At 41.0% G+C, this 15079-nt stretch overlaps 1 protein-coding gene across 1 annotated transcript in view; it reads right to left on the reverse strand.

Moving 5' to 3' along the window:
* The window catches only part of MACF1 (microtubule-actin crosslinking factor 1), a 232876-nt gene that overhangs the window by 38474 nt on the left and 179323 nt on the right, over positions 1-15079 (reverse strand). Inside the window, 5 exon segments of the mRNA XM_018564515.1 lie at positions 1668-1994; positions 2269-2428; positions 4000-4166; positions 4393-4563; positions 4927-5088. Coding sequence (XP_018420017.1) covers positions 1668-1994; positions 2269-2428; positions 4000-4166; positions 4393-4563; positions 4927-5088 — 987 coding nt within the window.

A 15079-nucleotide genomic window follows, 5' to 3' on the forward strand; every position in this document is an offset into this window, starting at 1 on the left:
AATTTCTCAAAGTCTTGGAGAAAACTGTCTGAAACCAGTTAAAGTTGGCTGAAATTATCACGTGGCCCCCCTCTACCCTCAAGAATCCTGCAAAACTAGGGTACTGTAAAAAAAAAAAAAGAAATGACCAACTACTCACGAGCAGTAGCCAACACTTTCTGCCTCACAAGGAGTGTGTGGAAACATAACTTAAAACAGGTGGATTAGGAAACAAGAACTTCTGGCAGACTCACCAAGAATGACTGGGACTACGTATAAATCTACTCACAATCTTCTACAGCCTTGGTTCTCAACTGGTGGGTCGTGACCCCATGTTCAGTGGGTCGCTGCATGCCTTCCACTTTTCTAGGTGTGAGGCTCCTCAGTCTCCCCCTAGCACAACACTGTCTATTCTCACACTGAGCAGCCATTCAAAATATGCTGCCCAGCACCGAGTGCCAACTTGGGGTGGCCTGGGGGTATTACCGCGAGGGAGCTCAATCCATACCTGCATTGCTTATTGCTCCCTCGCATGTCCTGTTGAGGTGCGTGGACTGGAGGGACATCATATTCTGGCTCCCGGCACCTCTACAGGCGCGCATGGGAGCTGTACAAGCAATGCACATATGGATAGAGCTCCGTCACAGCACAGCAGCCCACACTGCCGTGCATTCCATTGCAGTGCAACTTAGGTTGCGACTTAATGACAGAGGACAAATGTGGGTCCTGAGGTTACACAGGTTGAGAACCACTGCTCTACAGGTAGAGTACACTGGTGCACACCACTGTGACACAAAATATTTTATTTACCACAATAGCCCTCAAGTCCCAAGAACAAGCCACAGATCTGATCACAAGGTGAAATAATGATCAATCAGCACAGCTTTGCAACTGCATTGAAGAATGGAGTCCATGACCTTTTGGTGGCCTTTAGGGACTGGAATGTAAAATAGATTAAGAAACCAAGTAGGAATAGTATGCAAGATTATGGCACCAGAGGAACTGTGTCAACTGACAGATAAATGTTGTTGTGGGAGCTAAATGCCAGTTATGTGCTACCAATTTGCAGAGATGGCCATGGAATAAGGGTAAAGGTCTGCAGCACAAGAGCTTCATATAGAGACACCCATTGCTCATATTTGGCTGATGTTTACACAATGAAAAGCCACTGCTTTGTGCCAGACTTATTAGGATGAGATGAAAAAGCTGGAATGGAAAAAAAAATCACTTCATACAGAAATTGGCATGGCACTGCCTGTCTACTCCTTGGTTAATGTACCAAGGCTCTCCAGCATAGCTAATACCTTCTGGTTATTGTACAGCTGCATTATGACTAATTAACCCAACAATTGGATCAGTGCTGGCGCCAAAAAGATTTTTATAGATTATTTCATAATTTGTCAAGAGCAAAGCAGCTTAAAACCATGATGTAATCAAATTGCTGTAAGAAATATCAGGTCAGATGGACGTGCTCCAGAGAAACCAAAAAAAGTCTAGTGAGAGGCAATTCAAGGTCAGCACAATTAAACTGATTTTTGTTTTTCAAACAGAAAGTGCAGCCAGTTAATAGCCTTTGCAAACAAATTCTTATTATAAATGGAAAATGTGAAATAAAATGTGCAAAATAATAAATGAATGAACATAAAACAGCAAAGAAAGAAATAGAAGATAAACTTAAAATGATGTACCATTTGGTCAGTGTGTTGTTTCTGCAGGACCTCCAGCTTGTAATCCTTCACGGAGACAGAGCTCAGTTTGTCCTCTACTTCTGCCAGCCAGTTCAGGACTTCAACTTCATCCTCTCCGAAAAGCCTAGCATTGCTCAGAGCTTGCCCCAGCAAGGCACCTTTTCTACTGCACACATCCTGCACCTCATTGTATCGAGAGTGCAGGAAGTCTAGACTATGTGCCAACCTAGCCTGTTCAGCTTTGCAGCAGAGGGCAGAGAGAGCGTCCACTAGCCTGCCCGCTTGTTGTACATCAGGCTCATGGACTGCTATGTCTTCCTCTAGGCTCTGCAAGTAAACCAGAAGGAACCCACCAAAATGACAGAAAGGAAAAATAACAAAAGGAAAACAAGGAAAAAACAAATGGAAAAAAAAAATATTAGCATAAACCAAATAATAACTTAAAATAAAGAAACTATACATAAGAAAATATAAAAAAACAATGGATACATTAAACAATGTATAAAATGGTCAAGCAAAAAAAGGTGGGGATATATTTGTATTATGGAAATAAAAAAGGTCTATTCATCGTATTCCGCCATTAACAGACGTGCCCCCCTACCTTGTGACGCAAGATCTGCTGCTGAATTTTTCCTGTCTGTGTACCGATTGGCTCAGAATTTGCCAATTTCTTTTCTGTGGCAGAGAGCCAGTCAAATATAGGCTCAGTCGTCTCATGAAATTGTTTGGCTAAAACCAATATGTCATCAAGTTGTTTCTGCCTGTAGGGGGACCATAATACATTTATACAGTCATTTCTATGAAAGGCAATTTTTTTTAATGATATGTAATAAAAAAAAACCGAGCATGTCATCAAGTTGTTTCAGTCATTAAACAGATTACATAGCAGTCATTTTCAAGAAGTATAGTTTAGTATTTATACCCAATCAAACAGTTAGTTAAGGAGGACAGTGTTTGGATTCTTGCTTCTGTTTATGTCACTTTTATAGATTTAAAGTCAACTCGGCAAAATATTATTATTATTTTTATTTGAAAAAAATCTTTTTGGCATGTATTAAAAGCTGCTGGTCTGCGGCTATCACTCATCACTGTAGAAAGTCTACTAACCCCTTTTTATAGAAAATGTGTACTGAGATTCTTATCCAGGCATGCAGCCTGGGTGGTCATCCTTTTTTGCAGTTTTGCAATACTTCAACAGTCACATTGATAACTCTCACTGCTTAGAAGTGGAACTATGGGCAAATCAGAAATGATGAAGTCTGTCAACAGAATTAACAATATAATTTTTCTCCCCCAGAAACATATTATTACCGGTTGAACCTGCCACTGCAAAAATGGCAATTAAAGTGGTTGGGACAAACCATATAACACTGCTGGGGATACTTACAATAGTCAGCTTCCATTCATATGCTTTAGATGTTTTTTGAAAGAAAAAAAAAATCCTTCTATGTGATTCACTGCAGAACGAACAGAGCCATCATCCTGTTACAGGAAGTGGAGACATAACAGGTCTACTGGCAGCTTTAACAGATGATAAAACTATGATGGCTAGAGATTAAGTTCAAACAAAAAGCCACACCTCCATCACAATTTTACATTTCGAAAAGTGTAATAGTCATTTGAACATACTGGGGGGGGGGGGAATTTATCAAAACTGGAACAGAACGAATCTGGAGAACAGAGAAGCTGATTGGTTGCCATGCACAGCTGCTCCAGATTTTGTCTGCTCCAGTTTTGATAAATTCCCTGAATGTATGTACAAATCAATGCACATAGTTCCTACACCAGACCTTGCTCCTATTTCTCAAGGCGTTTTACCTCAAATAGTCATAGAGGCATGTTTGTTCATTGTCCATCAACTTGTAATTTCAATTAATGGCAAAAAGATTATACATCCTCAAATGAAGAACTTATCATGCTGAGATAGCAAAACTCAGCCTTTGATCTCACTATGGCCTAACTTTTTTTGTTAATTTTAAATCAGTCATCAAGGAGACAGTAATAGGAAACATGTAATAATAAAAAGGCTAGACATGGTGGACACCATTTATTCCAACATCAACAATATGCAATATACCGTGGCCTACCTTTCCACATACAGTACATGGTCATGAAAACTGAAATGACTGAGAGAAGACAAACTATAATTTTGTAGAAACCATATAAAAGAAAAATGGGGCTGGAAGAAAGAATTTTATACTTTACTTAGTTATATAGCAGGTACATCTCATAATATGAGGGGAGAGAGAGAGAGAGAGAGAGAGAGAGAGAGAGAGAGAGAGAAGAATCTGCAAGCCTACTGAGCAACTTTGCAAAGTGGCTATAGATATACCTTGTGTGTGCCTTTTGCAGCAGGGAAGACCATCTCTCCTTGAGTGTTTCTAGCTGGCGGCTTATCTTTTCCTTGTCAGCAGGATCAGCTCCCTCTGCTATCCTTGCCCCTTCAGCCTGAATCATGTCCACAGTAGCCCTTCTGTCTTCTAAAAGATGCTGCAGAAGCTACAAAATGGAAAGTAAAATGTGAAAATGTGACATCACATTTCTTGTTAGTAGGTACTCTTAATAAACACATTTATCTATGCATTGTTCTGCGTTCTGCTGCCAAATCAGGCCCTCTAAAATAATACTACCAGAGGGTACCATTTAATTTTTTTCTGTGCATATGAGAGTCAAACTCATACAGTTTGTTTTAGGTATGTGAACTTCACAGTGTTTTGAATTGTACCTTTTGCTCTTGGATTTGAGCTTTCACCACTTTGTATTCTGCAGATGGTGGTTTCTGGTTGGCAATCAGGTCTTCTGTGTCAGTGAGCCAGCTAAGCAGAGGTTCCAAAGCATCTTGGAACTTCCCACAATGCAGAAGGGCCTCCTGCAGCTGTGTCACCCTTTCTGCCACCTGGATAAAAACAATATTATTTTACTACTCATAGATAGATAGCAGTAACAGGTTATAAGATATAGGGTGGGGAAGGGGTCTGGCATTTTTTTTATACATGAATGTGATTTAGCAGGCGGTTTGGAAAAGCAGTCTCAAGCTGTACAAGTCAGATGGTCTCATCTCTAACACCCACACACTGTCTATCTCACTGGAAATTAAATCTAAATCCTCCCACCACATCTCTGTGCAATATAAGGTGTCAACTTTATTTCTGCTAAGATCGGCTGTCAGAACAGAGAAATATTATGTGCTGCTTGCAATTTTCATTTTCCTCCCGCTGATTCACACAATGCCACAAACACACAGTACATATATGCTCACCTTTTTGTTTAGTGTGTTCCATCTGGTGTTCAGTTCTTCAGTGTCATGTTCTAATCCATGTACATCACAGTTTTTGTCTGCACTTTGAATCAGACCTTGGCCAAGACCATTCACTTGCTGCAGCTTCAGTTGAACATAGTCTACCTTTTCCTTCTGGAAAACCTTAAAAAGAAGACAAAATAAACTAAGTGATGGTAATGGTGCTCTGCAATAAATAATGGTCCTCAGATATGGTTACAAGAGCTATGATGCATTGCCCATTTCTCAAATAGCATTTTTTTTTCTGCAACCCAGATAAAGCATCAGAATACAACTTGTACTACAGAGGTATAGAACTATATGGACAATTTTAAGAAACAGAAATAATAGACACTAATATAGTCATTTACAGGTTATTTACATTGTCATTGTGAAAAGCACTAATGCTGCAATAGACTGCTCGGACGTCTCTCATATAGCCTGCGGGAAAAACTATAGAAATCAAACGACTAAACCATCCACACAAAACTCTACTGCCAGCCATTGTATTCAGGCACCCATCTGTGCTGCGGCTCCCTAATTACAAGTCGTGAGTCACAAACAGTGACTGCATCTTATAGGATGCAGTCGTCGTTCAGCCAAGAATTTTCCATCCGGCTCATTTGATTTTTAAATCAATGTTCCCGAAGCCAGGTGATGCTAGCAGGGCTTCCCACCACTCTAGTTTTGGATGATTCAGCAGGAATCAGCTGAAATTCCTGGCCAGATTATGGTTCTAAAAATTCAAGCAACAGGCTACTATCACATTTTTCTTGGCTCAAATTGACAGAAATCAGCCCCATAGCCTGTTTATATGTAACAGATTTTATTTTAGGGATGGTGTGTCAAGAACCTGAAAACCTGTTCTCCAATTCAAAACATTACTGATATTAGATGCTACACCAGTTCACAGATTGCTACAATAAGCACTGCCAGATCTAGAATTGAATTATTAAAGAAAAACTACTACTACTAGCTGTGCTTGCTTTGGTAAACAGGACAGGCTTGTTTCCTTGCAATCTGCACAAGGCAGAACACAAAAATCTCTATCAAAGTATTTGTTGAGGATAAGCATAATACACAAAGAAAACAGATTTGAGTTTTTTAGTTTCCCTGTTTTAGCAAATTCATACAAAGCGAGAAAGATTCATTAGGTGCAGGAAGGGGACAACGACACGACTATAAAGTTCATGAGTTGAATGCTGACCTTCCACATCCTGTCAAATAGCACAAGAGCATCTTGCAAGCAACAGAAGTCCAGGCCCCTGGGTGCCATTCTGTCTCACCTCACTTCACCACTTCAGTACAATGCAACCCACCCTTTTCCATTCAGCGCCACTTAACCTTCACACCCCACTGGTTACAACACAAATGAGAGGGTCAGGCCTAGAATTTGAAGCTGGTCACTAGGGGTCATTTTGAGTCCCTATGAAGATCGAGATTTCTCTGTTTTGCACCAGGATGTCTCTGTGTATAAATATATAGTTATTTAACAATCCCAGGGGTCCCCACACTCTATTTGTAAGGTAAATGCCCAAGTACCCATCCACAAAAATATCCATACAAATCCAAAGTACGTATAGAAGCACTTACGGGTCTTGGAGCAAAGATAAGTCAAAGCATCAGCATTTTATTGTTAACGTTTCAATGGAGCTCTGCCCATCTTAATCAACTTAGACTGAGCTCCATCGAAACATTAACAATAAAATGCTGATGATTTGACTTATCTGCGCAGCAAGGCCTCTCTACCTACTTTGGATTTGTATATATTTATATATACAAATGTATGTATGTATGTATTGAAATGATAGTCTGCCATTGCTGAACTCTATTTTGAAAATTCTAGTTTACTAATTGAGAAAGCTTTGACTCCAGTGATTATACTAGCTTTTATGCCTCTTCCGGGTCATTTTTTTTTATGACCCGGTGATTTTAAAGTAGAAAGGGCAGAGACAGCCAGGAAACTAGCATTTTTCAAAAGGTCAGCAAAGGATTTCCTTTACCACATGAAAGGCACAGGCCAAGTCATTATTCAAACCCCCTGATTCACATCTGTGAATGCAGGAACAGCTGCGAAATGGCGTGTGACACTGTAAAGTGCGCTGTGGTGCCATTGTTTGTTAATGGCACCCCAACACACATAGCCGTCACGTGTGTTGTGGTCTGATGCAATTAAAAAAAGGGTCCTGCACTTCTTTTAGTGTGATATAGATGTGAAGGCAGCCCACTTTTTGAGTGCAATTTAGATGCGGTAGGCTGCCCATTCGAATGAATAGGTTGCCCTGCCGCAATGCAACAAAAATGTGCTGCACCGTACGTGTGATGTCACATCGCACAGGTGTGAATGGGGGGCTAAGTGTTTGGCTTTTAATTTGTGCAAAGCTGCATATCAGCAGCTCTTCCTGCTTCATCAACTGAGAAAATTAGTTAATAGGCTATATTTAGAGATCTGAACAGCTCTGCTATAATACACTAGAAAAACAGCAAGGTGCTTGTATAGACTGGACTTCTCCACATTCATTCTACTTTATACAGACACAGAATCCATCCAAACAGGAATAGGGAGTCTTCTAGAACAGAAAAATTTCATAAGGATGGTGATATTTCAGCATCACCACCCCGCCATGCATCACAGAAACCTACGTTGATCCTTTTTTGTTTTATGTATTTATAACAGGAAAAGATGCTACAATGTTTTTTTCTGGCAATAAACTAAAAAAAAAAAGAATACCACTATTTCATAGCCAACTCTCTCACTCCGCTCTGCATTTTAATCTTTCATTCATGAAAGGATGATATCACTTTAATGAATTGTTTAGAGGCACAGAGACAGGGTCAGGTCACAGATGACAGCCAAGATGACATCATTAGAGAAACATACAGGAAAGGAAACATATATTCAGAACAAGATTTAGGTCTACTCCAGTCCAGGGGACAGAAACAGTGCCATTGTATGGAACAGAACAGTAACTGGATTTCCCTTCTCCAAAAAAGGATCCTTTGGGCAGGATTCTCATGGAGAATGTTGTGCCTGATCTTGTCTGTATAACATCCTACCACAATACACCATTATTTTGCTTTACACAGCCCACATGTAAACACAGCACACCTCAGTTTATTGAACGCTCAGATTTCAGTTGTTTTCTTTACTATACCCACCACTTTGAACAATCCTCACTGTTGACATAAAGCTATGTTAATAGTCTTGCTGAGATGGGTAGAGTATCAAAATGCTTCCCTTTCCTGGAGAAAATGTTGCAACCCGTTCACACCAGGGAGTATTGGGAATGTGCATCAAACATGCACGCTTCAACAGGCGTTCATGATACTTGCACAAATGCGGAACACACCTGTGTTGCCTTTAAAAAGGTAATAGTACCCCAAACGTGGCCAAGCAAACACACTTTTTTCCGTGCATTCACACGCATAGGAATGTGCATTAACACACAGGGAAAAAACGCAGAACGCATGATGCCAAATTTACAACAACTTCTTTTCCACAGTTGCCACATTGTCCAGGGACCCAATGGGGATGTGTGCCAATATGGGAAACAAAGTCCCACATAGTGTTGGAACGCGCGTTCCTGCTACACCCCTGTGTGAACAGGGCCTCAGTGTTGGTGGGCATGTCTAAAAGCCTAGGCACTTGGCTACGTGATGAAAAAGGAGCATCAGAGTTTATGTGGAGCTAAATCAGCATCATTGTGGTTGGCTTTTAGCCCTAATGTGCAAGTGAGCTCAGCATATTTGCACATTATGGCAGACTTACCTGCCAAAGGGGACCCTACAGCAACCATGATCTCCCTAGTTGATCCATTGCCGCTGACATTCTTTGGACATACTTTGAATGACCGGCCAAGGATGACGTGACTCCCATGTGTGCACAGGGGTTAATATGTTCTGGCGCCAAGGCATACCGAGAACATACATATTGCTGTCCAGCAGAAGAGAAGCTTTTTCAAGACATACAGACTATCTTCTGCAAAAATAGCTTACCTGCCTAACTATTACTCTATATTAATGCATCACAGCAAGACTAATAACTTAAGCCAGCCATTTACGGCTAAATTTGCCTCGCTCAGCCCCGTGGGAAATGCACTAAAGGGAAGTATACACCGAATGTCCCAAAGTGTTTGAAAAATTAACTGTGTGTTAAAGCTGAATTCCAGTCTTACTACAGATTCCTCTCTAGTCGAACATTGCCTACTCTAAATTTACTGAACACAGTGAACTTCTCATAGTGTGCATTAGAAAACGCAGAAGGGTCAGACAGAGCCTTCCACATTTCCTGGCTAGAGAATGTCCACAATCACTCCTCTCCAGCCTTGCTGTCTCTGGCCTGCCCCTTTCTTTCATTGGATTTTAGTTCTTTAATAGAGGCTCAGCATCACATAAGGAGTCATAGGGGCCCAGCATCACATTTGGGCCTTACTGTAGTGTTTCAGGAAGCTAAATTCAGCACCATGCCAGCCCCTCTGAAGAGCCATGATCTGCCTGCAATGCATAGAGAAGCACGCAGACTCAGTGATGACTAAAATCTAGTCTGTAATGATAACAGAAAACATATTTAAACATTCCTTTGACATGTTGATGAGGGTGAAAAGAAAGAAACCAGGGAAGGCAAAATAGAAGCATATTAAACTTCAGCCATAATGACATGAGTTAACTCCAGTAGTGCATTGTGAGATTGCAATTGCACGCCTCCAATGGGAGAAGACCACACCATTCACACAAAAAAAGACCCTAGCATACACAACAAAATTCCAAGGTTACTTAGATCAGTGTTTCCTAACCTTTTTGCAGTCACGACACCCTTTGAAGGTAGGAATGCACCGATACCAATACTAGTATAGGTATCAGTGCTGATGATGAGTACTCGTACTTGCCCAGATGCTCCGATACTTACACCCAATAGCAGAACTTCAGTGCCGTGAGGGAGCATGAAGCCGGCTTCTCGGCCAATCAGTAAGCCAGGCTGCCTAGCAATAAGTGAAGCCGGCTTCTTAGCCAATCAGGAAGCCAAGCGGCACGTCATGACCCACCTCCCGATTGGTCAGGAAGCCATTCTGCCTCGCAGTGTCACGAAGGAAGTGAAGCCGGTATTCTTTCAATAGAACACCCGCTTCAGGAAGCTGGGCAACGGTTCATGACTCACCGCCCGGCTTCCTGATAATCCTGGCCCACGGATGCTGGTATCGGTATTCGGTATCGTTGAGTACTGAAAAGAAAATATTGGTAGTCACACTCGATACTGAAAAACCGGTATCGGGCATCCCTATTTAAAAGTATGCAAAATATTGAGGCACCCAGTCTAAAAAGTAAAGGATTAAGGGGGCACCCCCATGCAAAAAAAAAGTAGGGATCCCCCTTCACATCAGAATCCCCTCTTTCACATCAGAGTCTCCCTTTACATCAGTAGCCTCCTCCTCTCAGTCCTACCATCACAAAAATTGGAAGCTCCCTTGAGGGAGCGAGAAGGCATCCCAGGGTGCCACAGCTCTCTAGTTGAGAAAGATTGCCCTAGAAAAGATGCATCACCGAAAACCTATCATCCCTCTCTTATTAGGAGTTTAGACATTAGCAAAACTATCAAAAGCCTGTGAGTTTTTGTTGACAGCACAGGCAATGAGATATAGAAAACAAATCATGCACGGTTACAGTCTATGCAACATTTTGTAGTTATTCTATGGATAGAGCACAATCAGAAAAGTGAACAGAAGATTTGAATGCCAAGAACCCAGCAACGCACATCCTTTGAGACTTCCCCTGGCAGCTGAGGAAATGATTTGCTGTTATTAATGTTTGGATGTGGCATTTCATAGCAAGAGAGACTGCAATACCAGATTCTGTCCACTTTCTACTGAATGCCTTTTGTTTCAAGCTACTATTTTTACAATGAATCATCTTGCAATGGCATCCCTCTCTTGTATGACCGATATGCGAGCCATTCCGCAGGGAACCTTCACGTCCCCCATGATACAATGAGTCACAAAGCAATTGCCTCATAGAAAACCAACAAATGCACATTATTTATAGGACATGCAGAGCTTGGAAGCTTTGCAGTGACCCTACAGCCATGGTATACAATTCTGTATGCACTCATTTATGGTTTTGCTCATTTACGTCTATAAGGACAGAGGTTTTTAACTCTGGAACGCGGTCATGAGCTGTACATATGATAAAATGACTGTGGAATCTAACTGGTATTTACAGGATCAGTAAAACAAAGTGATTGCATGATCATCACAATCCAAGATCAGCGATGAGTATAATCTATTGGTAAATAAAGAATATGAATATCAGACATGGTAAGGCTATGTAATAATAATATTAATAAAAAAATAAAAAAAAAGAAACCCAATAAAACCTGTGTCAGTGGCATTTCCCTGTACATTTAAAGCAGGGATATCAAACCTCCCGCCCTCCAGCTGTGGTGGAACCACAAATCCCATGAGACATTGCAAGATTCTCACAGCCACAGACATGACTCCCGAAGAGAGATGCATCATGGGATTTGTAGTTTCACCACAGCTGGAGGGCCGGAGGTTTGCTACCCCTGATTTAAAGGAACTGTTTCTTGCTAATATCAGATTTCCATATTAATAAAATTAATTTATAATACACAGGGCTGCATTTAGCTGGTTTTGACCTCTTCCAAATTCCTCCAGATGCACCATTTGGGGAGCCGAGATATAGGTCTGCTCAAATGTCTTGTGCAACTTTCAGGGCACAGAATAGCCCATATCTACTGCCCCCATAATGTCTTACATTCCTACCCCACTTTTACTCCTTCCATTACCAGCAAAGTGATCTCATAGGTTAATAAATACTTCTCTGACAACTTAGCCACTGGATGTGAATCCAGTCCTAGAGCAGACAGGTGCTTTCACTGCTCCTAAACATCTTAGAAACTCATGTCTATAAGCCAGTGCATCAAGCCTGGATGTCTAAATTGTATCCTCACAGTATTTACTATGCGCCTGCCATGAGCACGAGTGGCCATGTACATGCCACAGAGTACGGTCTGGAATGTAATGAGAAGGGTGTTTTGCTATGGAATGGAAGCTTTTTTCCTATGCTTTTGGCTCTATATGCTTTTTAGGCAATTTGTTTACACAGATATTCCTCAGTACACTTTATCAGAACAGAAGGCACAAAACCAAAGTGATTGGATTAAAATGTGCAAGGCAAACTAGATTGCACCACATGCATTGAGTAGCAGTAAAGTTTGCTAGACTGGTTCAGAGATCGCATTCACTATGACCACATACAAAAATGTTGGCACCCCTGCATTTCTGTCAGATAATGCACCACTTTGCGCAGACAATTGTTTGCAATTACACATTTTAGGCATTCTCATGTTTATTTTCTTTGTATTGGTATGACACAAAAAAGTGGAGAAATACAAGCCAAATCTGACTCATACCACGCAAAACTCAAAAAATGGTCTGGACAAAATTATTGGCACCCTCAATTAATATTTGGCAGCAGAGCGCTTGGAAAAAAAATAACTGAAATCAATCGCTTCCTGTAACCATCAATGAGTTTCTTACACCTCTCTACAGGAATTTTGGACCACTCTTCTTCCGCCAACTGCTCCAGGTCTCTCAGATTGGAAGGGTTCCTTTTCCCAACTGCTGTTCTGAGATCTCTCCACAGGTGCTCTATGGGATTACATCTGGACTCATTGCTGGCCAGTCCAGTACTCTCCAGCGCTTTGTCTGAAACCATTTCTGGGTGCCTTGACGTGTGCTTTGGGTCATGGTCCTGCTGTAAGACTCATGACCTCTGACGGAGACCCAACTTTCCGACACTGGGCCCTACATTGCACCCCAGAATTCTTTGGTAGTCTTCAGATTTCATAATGCCATGCACACAGTCAAAACATCCAGTACCTGAAGCAGCAAAGCAACCCCAAAACATCAGTGAACATCCACCATGTTTGACTGTAGGGACTGTGTTTTTTTCTTTAAAGGCCTCATTTCTTTTTCTGAAAACAATAGATAAGATTTACCAAAAACCTGTAATTTTGTTTCGTCTGTCCACAGCACATTCTCTCAACAGGATTTTGGCTTCCTCAGGTAAGTTTTGGCAAACTCCAATCTGGCTTATCTGTGTCAGCAGTGGGGTCCTCCTGGGTCTCTTACCCTAGCATCCCTTTTCATTCAGATGGCGACGTATAGTGCGAGCTGACACAATTGTTCCCTGTGCCTAAAGGTCAGCTTGAATTTGTCTGGAAGTTGATCGAGTGTCTTTATTCACCATTCGAACAATTCTTTGTTGCAATCTTTGATCAATTGTTCTCTTTCGTCCACGTCCAGGGAGAATAGCTACAGTGCCATGGGCTGCAAACGTCTTGACAATGTTGCACACAGTGGACAGAGGAACATTAAGATCTCTGGAGATGGACTTGTAACCTTAAAGTGACATTAAACCCTCAGATTTTTTAACATAAAACAATACTGTAATGTGTGCCTTACTGTAATCTATGGTAGTTTCCCTTCTCTTTGCTGCTCTTCCTTTTAAATCTGTATCTGTTTGATGCTCTGCAGAACTTCTGTTTTGCAGCAGACTGCCTTGTCTCTGGAATGGATATATGGTGTCTGTGTGAAGGTTCACAACCTGAGCCAGCACTACAGGAAGAGGCCCTCAGCTGCAAAGGGAAGTTCTCCCCAAGCATGAGAAGACATGAGGATTTCAAAGGAAAAGCAGCAAAGAGAAGGGAAACTACCATGGATTACAGTAAGGGGCACATTACAGTATTGGTTTATGTTAAAAAATCTGAGGGTTTAATGTCACTTTAAGATTGTCCATGCTTTTCCCAATATCTGTTCTCAAATCCTCAGACAATTCTTTGCTGCTATTTCTCTTCTCCATGCTCCGTGTGCCACAAGGAGACACACAACAGAAAGGTTGAGTCCATTTTTCACCATTTTAACTGGTTGCCGGTGTGATTTCTATATTGTCAGTACCCGGATATTGACACAGTTGAGTTTAATTACAAATTACAGGAGCATCACAAACTTGGAATGCAATTATTTCTTGCAATTTGAAGAAAGTGCCAATAATTTTGTCCAGTCCATTTTTGGAGTTTTGCGTGGATTGTGTCAGGTTTGACTTTTTTTCAACTTTTTTGTGTCATACTAATACAAAGGAAATAAACATGAGAATGCCTGAACATTTGTAATTGCAACAATTTTCTGCACAAAGTGGTGTATTATCTGACAGAAATGCAGGGGTGCCAATATTTGTATCCATTACTGTACATGTGTGTGCTCATGCGAGTCTGTGGTATAATTTCACCATGCTTACTCATTTCTTCTAGTAAATCAGGCCCAATGAGTGATACATGCTGTTCTATACTATATATTCAGCTAACCGCAGACTTTCCCATCAACACATACAATGCTTTTTGCTAAGAATTTGTAAAGCTGGACCCAGGAGAATCAGGCACATTCCCAGTTCAAATCCAGCTACTTCTCATTTAACAAAATATTTGGAAAGAGTTGCGTGTATTGGGAACTCCTGCAAGCGCAATCTTGGACAGCCGATTGTGACAGTACTGAAAACATCTGCGACAGATATAAAAAACACACACTTAAAGTGACACTAAACTCAGGAGTTCAATCTTAAAAATACATTTAAGAACCTTAACTGTTAATAAAAATGTCTCTTATTTGTGTATGACTCGGCTGTAGATCAACAGGTACTGTTGCACTGTACTGCGATGCAGTAAAGAGGTGCTGTAAGCAACAACTTTGTCAAAACAGGTTTTTATTTGTCACATGTGGGATTGCAAGGTTTCAGAGCCACCAAAAGACACCTTCCTCAGGCAGTAGTGGCAATATCCATTGGTACAAAACAGCCCCTAAGTAATACACAAAAGCCAATACCAAGTAAATCCATTTCCTAATTAAACTCTGTACCACCTCCCACCAATGACAAGAAACAATAATAGTACAAAACACACAATCACAAAAGTGAAGGCGTTTCTCCAAAACGTTGCTATGCCACTTGAGTAAATTGGTTTTCTAGTGGCACATCTATACTATGTTAGCTAATATTTAATCCCATGACCATAATGAGCTCCAGCAGTAAAGGGCTTAATCTTTTTAAACAATGCAGACAAATTAAA

This window comes from Nanorana parkeri, unplaced genomic scaffold, assembly GCF_000935625.1.
Source record: "Nanorana parkeri isolate BGI_ZX_2015 unplaced genomic scaffold, ASM93562v1 scaffold757, whole genome shotgun sequence".
NCBI classification, from domain to species: Eukaryota; Metazoa; Chordata; class Amphibia; order Anura; family Dicroglossidae; genus Nanorana; species Nanorana parkeri.